The sequence below is a fragment of the Hippocampus bargibanti genome, linkage group LG15 (assembly GCF_051943395.1).
Source record: "Hippocampus bargibanti isolate YZ-2025 linkage group LG15, ASM5194339v1, whole genome shotgun sequence".
In the NCBI taxonomy this organism is placed as follows: Eukaryota; Metazoa; Chordata; class Actinopteri; order Syngnathiformes; family Syngnathidae; genus Hippocampus; species Hippocampus bargibanti.
Window position 1 is genome coordinate 10,653,081 of NC_142748.1, and position 9,104 is coordinate 10,662,184.

At 52.1% G+C, this 9,104-nt stretch overlaps 1 protein-coding gene across 1 annotated transcript; it reads left to right on the forward strand.

Annotated features, from left to right (window-relative positions):
* The first annotated feature begins 1,188 nt into the window (after positions 1–1,188).
* LOC148887806 (leucine-rich repeat-containing protein 4B-like) lies at positions 1,189–8,287 on the forward strand. Its single transcript, XM_089015542.1, has 3 exons — positions 1,189–1,629; positions 4,368–4,932; positions 5,024–8,287. The coding sequence occupies exons 2-3, from the start codon at positions 4,690–4,692 to the stop codon at positions 7,001–7,003; spliced, it is 2,223 nt and encodes a 740-aa protein (XP_088871668.1). The 5' UTR covers positions 1,189–1,629; positions 4,368–4,689; the 3' UTR covers positions 7,004–8,287.
* The last annotated feature ends 817 nt before the right edge of the window (positions 8,288–9,104 follow it).

The window sequence follows — 9,104 nt, forward strand, 5'->3', positions numbered from 1 at the left end:
AAATAGCCGTGATGTGGACTCGTGGCTAGCGAACGCGTGTTCGCGTCCTCCTCTCCTCATGCGGATGCTCAAGGGTGCCATACGTGCAGAAAAGGGGGGGAGGGCGATATCAGATTCAATGTGCAATGACACAGTGAGGACACAGAGTGGAAAGCAGGGAGGGGGGGAGGGTAGGGTGAGGGCCACGCACTTGGCAGGGGTGGCGAGTCATTGGAAATGGCCGGCGGTGGGAGGGGTTGGTGGGGTGGGTGTGGGGGGTCCAACGCAAAAAGAGGAGAGGAGCGCTAGCGCTCCAAGGCGGCCAGGTTGGGACGCAGGCCGAGGGTGGGAAACGAAAGGAGGAATATCCTCTGCACTGCTGTGTGACTGGAAATTTAATAGAGGAAGGGGGGAGACCAAGGAGGGGGGGTCGAAAAGGCACAAAGACCTCATTGCTGTGCAGGATTTCAGAAAAAAATGGCAGCGCTCTTGAACAATGTTCACTATGGGAAGGGGAAGCGGGGTGGGGTGGGGTGGGGTTGGGTTGGGGTACTGTCGTATCTTTAGGGGGCATCATTGGCTAAAGCTACTACTCCCAGCTTTTGGAATAGGAATTTCCAAGCTATTAAAGTAGATGCAACTTGACTTGGGGGGATGGGAGGGGTGGGGTCGCGTATGTGGCACAGCAAAAATGGCCGCACTTGTTGCAGGCTTCTCCTAACATTTGCAATTTGGCTTTGGAGCCAAAGCCGAGGGACTTTGTGCTTTTTTTGTTCAACAGCTCCTAATTGCCCCTTCACCTTAACTCAGGCTCCAGCTACAGAAATGACCAAACCTCCTGCGTGCATTCGCAAAAAGGTCGCTGACCTCTTCTCTGTGGGTGAATTTTCTTTCATGAAAAAAGTGGGACGCTGGGGGAGATCAAGACCTTTTGGGCCCACCGTGAGGTTCAAAATCAAGCGGGCGGTGGGCTTATTATTTATGTTTTGCAAATCATTCGTCAGGAAGGGATTTTCTGAGCGTTTCATGCTAACTCCAAGATGCTCTTTTGGGCTCCTTAAGCGGCTCGGCCACTGCAGGTGTCGCCACGAGATGCGCATCTCTGGGTGCTCTTCGTGGCATTCAGAGAAGGGGGGGACGTGCGAAATGTGCGTAAAGAGCAGCGAGGAGGGGGTATGGCGAGGGGCGGCGGTGGTAGCGGGCGGGCGGGAGGGGTGTAGTTGCGCGCAGCCTGCTCGCGCCTTCTCCGAAGATGAACAGACGCGCGCATGCATCCTCGTCCCTTTCGACGCCATCCGACTTCACATCGGCGTCGTCTTGCCACTGAATTTCTTGATCATGTTTCCGTGCCGCCGCGTTCCATCCATGACGCCTCGGATTGCGCTTAGCAGCTTCGCCGCCCGCCGCCGCCGCCACCGTCGCTGCGCTGCGGAATAGCCGACGAGGCGATCGAACGAAGGAAGGAGAGTAGAGGAGAGGAGAGGGGAGCTCTCAGCCTGGGAGACAAGCCAATCCATTTTGGCAAAAGGGGTGGAGGGTCGGGCGGGGAGGGGGGCGGCGGCGGCGGCGAGGCCAAAGACAGACGAGCGCGCGAGCGCCGATGAGGATGTTGAAGGGAAAAACACCGACGTTCGACTCCGCCACGCCGAGGTAAGCGCACGCAGGTGCCAAGCTTTCAGGTGGAAACATAAGATAAAAAAATGGCCGTCGCCGCCATTGGGTTCCGCTGCAAATGGCGGGACGACGAATGAAATATTTCCTCGCCGCGCACATTTCAAGGAACGTTTGGGGATGCGGGTGCAGTTGTCATGAAACGCGAATGGGCGTAAGCCATTTTGTAATGCAGCGTGTGCGGAATTGGGCCTATTTGGAATTTCAATGGCGTTCCACAGCAAAAAGTGCGCAGCTGCGTGGATGAATAAGGCCATTCTGTGCCATCGCGGCCCCCACTCAGCCCACCAAATCCCCTCCCGTCATCATTATTATCCTCCTTCATTTCAAAGGCAAGCTTTTTCTCATGCTTCCATGCGGCATTTGTGCCCACCCCGGTTGCCCCGTCCCAATCCATCCAGTGTTGTCATAGTTACAGTGGATGATGTTGGCCCCGCTGCACCTGTGCCGCTTTGTCTTCATCTCATCGGGCCTTCAATGCGCGCACTCAAAAACCCTTTTTGAGCAAAAGAAAATCCCCCAACCGCCTCGTCATCAACGCTAACGACGGCCTTGTGGAAAAGTCTTTCCGTGCGATCGGCGTGTGATTGCTTTGTAGCAATTGCTCGGCGGCTTGCGGCTAATTTGTCTTTTCACGACTGAGCGCTCTCTCGGGCCTGATCGAATAATCAATAGCGACATTGTTGCAATCCGCTCTCGACCCCAAAGAGCAGCAAAGATTAAAAGAAAAGAAAAACAACAGCAGCAGTGAGGAAATACACTTTGGGGATTTTCCTTCAGAGGAATGAATTCAGGACAACAACAAAAAAGGGGGTCGGTATCATTTTATGTTTGCGTCTGATGACATCTCGGTCGCCTGCTATGGCGGAAAGATTGAGGATGGCGTGTCAAGGCAGCAGGCTTTCAGTGTCAAGGTCTCTCCCCCTCCCCACTCAATCAAAGCTTTCTTACCGTGTGTGCTCCTTAACATGCCAACGATTTGGCATGTTTGTTTGGCATGTTTGGCATTTGCACCCCCAAGCCCGTCCAAAGAACCCCCCCCCCTCCCCTCCCACAAAAAAAGGGCAATTCAACAAAATATTTGACGTTTTAGCTAAAAACAACTCGCTAGCTTGTAGCGGTAGATGTTGGAGCGTCGTTCTCGCCGCTTTAGACAAATAAACAAGCTATCTATTTGCTATATGTTAGCTGGCTGGCTGACTATCTGGCTGGCTATCTAGCTAGCTAGCTATTGTATAGCTAGCTAGCTATCTAATGGCTATCTGACAGCTATCTATTAGCTGTATTGCTGGTTGGCTGGCTGGCTACCTAGCAGGCTATCTATTAGCTATCTAGTTATCTATCTAATAGCAATCTACTATCTCGCTAGCTAGTTTTCTATCTATTTGAGTTGCTTGCGGGTTGAGTGAACGCTGGCATATGCGGCTGCCGCTGCTCACCCACAGGAAAACTTATCCTGTGACTGTAAAGTGACCTTGAGACGCCCCCTCACCCACCGCCCACCCAAATGTGGATAAGATCCATCAATCATGCCTAACGTTTGAGGGCAGAGGGTGAGCCCGCCGTGCGTTTTGCACGGCCAACGCTCATCAGAAGAACGTAAAAAAGGGAGCCGCCGGACAGTAAAAACAGGAGATGTTGAGTGAGCAGGTTGCCACGGCAACCGTGTTTCTAGGAGCCCATGCGTCGCCACCGTCGCCGCCGCCGCATATAGCGAAAGGAGACGCAGAGCGCCGCCATCGGAGCGTGTGAAAAAAAAGCCTCGTTGATTCCAGAGTCTTGGATATGGAACGTCTTGGAAGAAGGCAGCCGTGGTGTCCAAAATGGCCTTTGGCTCTTATCGGGCGCGGCGTGCTAAATTTAGCCAATCTGCTGATGCTTGGGGGCATTTTCTCTTTCCCAAAAAGTGCCTCTCTACCAAGGGCACACTTTTGCTACGGCTGCATATCTCGCCGTGTCTCATTTGTCCGGCCGGGCAGCGCCGGCGCGGGGCCTAACTGGGCGTTACGAGTCCAGACGGCTTGAATTTATACGGAAGGACTTCTTTAATCTATTGCAAACATTTATGCTTTCCTCTTCAGAACTATTTGAATCATATTCATAACTGGATGAGTAACAAGAAAGCCTCATCATTGAAATTGAACTTTCTGAAGCCATTGTTTTGATTCTGGTGCAAGGCAGTGTGTGACTAATAGTGACGTCAACAAGGGGGCGGGACTTTCTTAATGTGCTCAGTTCTGAGGTGTTTTCGTGGACGTTTTGGGACACTTTAAGTCATTTTATTGGTGTTTTGCATTTGACTAAAAATATCAGCCTGCGTGTTTTGGCTATTTTAGATGCTATAAAACGTTTTTCTGATGTCAGTTAGGAAACAAAAAAATGGTGTCGGTTATCCTTTAAGGCTTTTTGAGGGGTATGAGGGGTACCTTCAGAAGCGCATTGATTGGTTAAGTTCAGCGGCAAGAAAATGGCAGCTTCAAGCCTACTCTTTTCTCCCATCTTGGCGACCTTGCTTGTCTCCAGTAGCGGGCCGTTGTCATATTTTCATAATTCAATTCCATCCCGGGCATCCTCGCATGAATGTGTTCTGCTAATATCTCCGAGCGAGTGAAGCGCACTGTGCATGACTTGACCTCCTTTCTTTCTTTTTCTCCTTTTCTCTTTTCTACCCTGCACCCCCTCCCCATCTCCCGGCCCCTCCTTCCTTCCTTCCACAGCAAGACGAAACAAACATCCTCCGCAGAGGAGAGGCTCTTCGCAGCTAAATCATTTTAAACTAATACTTGTCATGGGAACAAAAAAAGGGATGCACTTTGTTCAAATGGCTGAACGCTACTTGGTAGTCGCGGAGAAATAAGGATCTAGCGTCTTCAATATAACATCAGAGCCGTCTTTGTGAAGGATGAAGTCATCTTCTTGAAGGAGACAAGCAGCATAAGAACATCAAAGATGATCCTAAAAATAAGCAGTTGAAGTGCCCCGTCCGGAAGCGGTTGGGAACGTCAGACAGCGGTTGGGGCGGGTCATGACCGAGTTGCCATGCGTGCTGTCATGGTGAGCGGCCAGCGCAGCCCTTCCCCCCTCCTGTGGTTGGTGCACCTTCTGCTGTGGGTCCACGACCATGGACCTCGGCCCACGGGGGCGGCTCCCGCCTGCCCGGTCCCTTGCAGCTGCTCCAATCAGGCCAGCCGGGTCATCTGCACCCGCAAGACCCTGGACCGGGTGCCGGAGAGCATTTCCGAAAACACGAGATACCTCAACCTCCAGGAGAACAGCATTCAGGTGAGCGCGGCGACACGTGGCTGCCGGAGGGTTTTTCTTTTTTTTTGGGAGTGAGGTGCTCCAAACCCGGCATTTGTGTTTTCCACCGCAGGTGATCAAGTCGGACACCTTCAAGCACCTGCGGCACCTGGAGATCCTCCAGCTCTCCAAGAACCATATCCGGCAGATCGAGGTGGGCGCCTTCAACGGGCTGCCCAACCTCAACACGCTGGAGCTTTTCGACAACCATCTGACCGTGGTCCCGTCGCAGGCCTTTGAGTACCTCAGCAAGCTGAGGGAACTCTGGCTGCGAAACAACCCCATTGAGACGCTGCCGGCGTTCGCCTTCCACCGCGTTCCCTCTTTGCGCCGCCTGGATCTCGGGGAGCTCAGGAAACTGGATTTCATCTCGGAGGCCGCCTTCGAGGGCCTGGTCAACCTGCGTTTCTTGAACCTGGGCATGTGTGGCCTCAAGGACATCCCCAACCTCACCCCGCTGGTGCGGCTGGAGGAGCTGGAGCTGTCGGGCAACCAGCTGGGAATCGTCCGGCCAGGGTCCTTCCAGGGTCTGGTGTCGCTTCGAAAGCTGTGGCTCATGCACTCCAAGGTCTCGGTGATTGAGCGCAACGCTTTTGACGACCTGAAGATCTTGGAGGAGCTGAACCTGTCCCACAATTCACTGCATTCGCTGCCTCACGACCTCTTCACGCCTTTGCACCAGTTGGAGCGGGTGCACCTGAATCACAACCCCTGGGTGTGCAACTGCGACGTCCTGTGGCTCAGCTGGTGGTTGAAGGAAACGGTCCCGAGCAACACCACCTGCTGCGCCCGATGCCACGCGCCGCCGGGTCTGAAGGGCAAGTACATCGGCGAACTGGACCAGAGCCACTTTACTTGCTACGCCCCGGTCATCGTGGAGCCGCCCACCGACCTCAACGTCACAGAAGGCATGGCTGCCGAGCTCAAGTGCCGTACGGGAACCTCCATGACCTCCGTCAACTGGTTCACTCCCAACGGCACGCTGATGACGCACGGCTCCTACCGCGTCAGGATCTCGGTGCTCCACGACGGAACGCTCAACTTCACCAACGTGACGGTGCAGGACACCGGGCAGTACACCTGCATGGTGACCAACTCGGCCGGCAACACCACCGCCACGGCGGTGCTCAACGTGTCCGCCTCGGACCCCAGCAACAGCTACAGCTACTTCACCACCGTCACCGTGGAGACGGTGGAGACGGTGGGCGGAGGGGACGACAAGAACTCGGCCAGGCAGTACATCAATGAGACCTTCATCGATTTCCCTAACCCCACCGTGGAAAGGGGGGTCTCGGACGGCTTCACGATGGCCCCTTCCCTCTCCTCACTGTCCTCGCTGTCCCCACGGGCCAACAGGGCCACGGAAAATGCGGCCACCGTCTCCATCGTCGACGTAACCAACATACCCGGCCTGGACGATGTCATGAAAACCACCAAGATCATCATCGGATGCTTTGTGGCCATCACCTTCATGGCCGCCGTCATGCTGGTGGTCTTCTACAAGCTGCGCAAGCAACACCAGCTGCATAAGCACCACGGCCCCGCCAGAGCCATCGAAATTGTCAATGTGGAGGACGAGATCGGCGCCGGTGCGGGAAGCGGCATCTCTGGCGGTTCCGCCGTGAGCAGTGGTGGAGAAGGAACCCTGCGGAGACACCGTCCCGAAATGGTGAGCATTCCTAACATCGGTCGTTCCGACACGCTGAACCACTACTACAAGGCTCACCATTTCAACAACAACGTAATGGGTCTGAATATCGGGCCCGACGGGATGGCCTCAGGAGGACTGCACAAGAACCAGCCGGGCCAGGAAATCCCTATCTCCTGTCCGCCCGTCCCCATTTCCACATCCAATTTGCTGGTCTCCTCGGGAAATGGCACCAACGTCACCCCAAGTTCCATGTCGCCGCCTCTGCCCATGTCGCTCCCCATGCCTCCCATGGGCCTACACGGCTCCCTGAAGGGTTTCATGGGTCAGAACCAGAACCCCCAAATGGAGCCGCTTCTCTTCAAGGGGACCTCAAAGGAAAATGTCCAGGAGACTCAGATCTAAAATCGCCGCCGCTGGGACGCAGAGGAAGGGGTGGTGGGGGGTTTACCGACTTGACACCAGGAGACGGAGATAGATGGGACATCGTGCAAGCTCAAAGACTCGTTTACGGTGGCCTACTCGGGTTTGTCCTAAAGCTCTCGGCCGTTGAGATCAAGGAACGGGACGTAGGGACGATGTAAATCTGTGCCAAAGCAAAGTTTTTTTTGCCGTTTTCTCCTAACTACGTTGTCAACAGGCGAACAAAGTCAAAAGAACGACGACAACCACAACAAGAACAATGTCTTTGGCCACAAAATCACCGTTGGCCTGGAGTGATGGAAACCGTGCGGACTCGTACCCTAACCCTAACCCTGAAACCGAAGAGGATGGAAGACCTATGAAATGGGAGAGACCCTTTTTCTTTCTCAAAAAGATGCCACGCTTACTGCGAAGTGACTCAATGTGGGGCGGGGGGTCCCGGGGGTGCCAATAATGTAGGCATAAATAGATGGACAGAAAGGTACGGCGCAGTACAAACTACTGTGAAAAAAAAAATCCACAAATTCTATCAATCTATTTTCATTGAAATGTGTCTCATTGTAAAGTTCGGACGCAGAGATTTTTTGGGCTGGGCGTGCGCTCCGCTCGGGTTTGTTTCGAGTGGGGCGGTGGGGTCGGGGTTTTCAGTTGGGCGACTTCTCAGAGAACTTAAGGGCTCAATTGCGACACTCATGGTGAATCTTTCAATTGGCTTCGAGGCTATTTAGCTTGTCGTCGAGTGAACGCGGATCTCCGTTTGAATAACTTCTGTCTGTTGCTTCGCTAGTACTCATGACAAATTCTTTTGTGGTTGCGAGGGTGTATCGTGTGTTCTCGTAACGGCCACTCGGGATATGAAAGGTGTCTACTCTGACGATGGGTTGACTTGTGTGTGTGTGTGTGAGTGTGTGTATGTGAGATTTCAAGCCGACTGCGTAGCCGGGAATTTGATACGAGCTCCTCGCTGGCGGTGACTGTCATCATGCCATAAACGCCGCCGTCACCGACATTTCCCTGCAGCCCCTTTCCCCAACCAGGTTGGGTAGAATGAACGGAAATGTACAGTATCTCCACAATAACGCTGTCCGGTTGTACGACAATTGTCAGAACGGCATTTTTACAGTGCAACTTTCATATCTGTTGGATGCCATTTGCGCTTCTCGCGTTTCAACGATGTACTCCTTTATTTTTGTTAGTTTGATATAATGTGTACAGTTGTCTAGCCATGTATCATGACGTGTGAAATAAACGACCTCATATATTGGTCTGAGGCGATTCAGCGTGGCACCCGCCGTAGCCTAGCGTGAAGAATTCTGCGCCGCCACCATTTTGTTTTTTTTCGGCGCTTACCATTTAAACAGCCGTCATATGTCGCGGTCAAGAGGAAACCGGGCTGGATCCACTCTGAATTTAAACGAAGGCTAAAAGACATCGTACGTACGTATGCTAACAAAGCCCACGCTTTTTGTTTGTTTGTTTTGTTGGGTGGGGAGAAATGTAATTGCCATTTAATGTGCAATGCTTTTTTTCCGAGGCCCCTCAGCCCCCCTACCGAGATTAAATAAATACGGTAAGCTGCGTGTGCCGATCGTGTGAGCTCTCGGAAATGGAAATCCAAAATTGAGGCTGTCGTCTCAAAGGAAATTGTACTACGATATCAAATAATAAGACAACACAAAGAGTCATTCAATCTTAAGCACTTCCTGTACCCTCTTTGTTACATGAGTCAGTTCCAGATGAAAGATTAAAGGATCAAAGCATCCTTTTCACCAGTTGATCAGGGACGTCATGTTGGAACGTGCACGTCTGCTACATGCTAAATGTTGAAAGAAAACACGAAGCTGTAGCATCCATTGACGAAATGTATTCTATGTATTCAGTCATTCATTTATTGATTTTTATTCAGACCTTTATTTATTTATTAACTTATTTATTTACCTATTTGTGTGTATTTATTTATTCATTTACTCATTTATTTAGTTTCATTTACCCGTTTATTTATTCATGTATTTATTCATTTATTTACTTATGTGTGCAGCTATTTAGTTATTCATTCATTCATTCACTCGTTTATTTTTATTCA

What these genes read in the sequence shown, in the direction of transcription:
- LOC148887806 (XM_089015542.1), top strand. Translation starts at nt 4,690, where the DNA reads ATGCGTGCTGTCATGGTGAGCGGCCAGCGCAGCCCTTCCCCCCTCCTG. An exon ending in TCCAGGAGAACAGCATTCAG is followed by an intron (nt 4,933 to 5,023) that starts GTGAGCGCGGCG and finishes TTTCCACCGCAG; the next exon opens with GTGATCAAGTCGGACACCTT.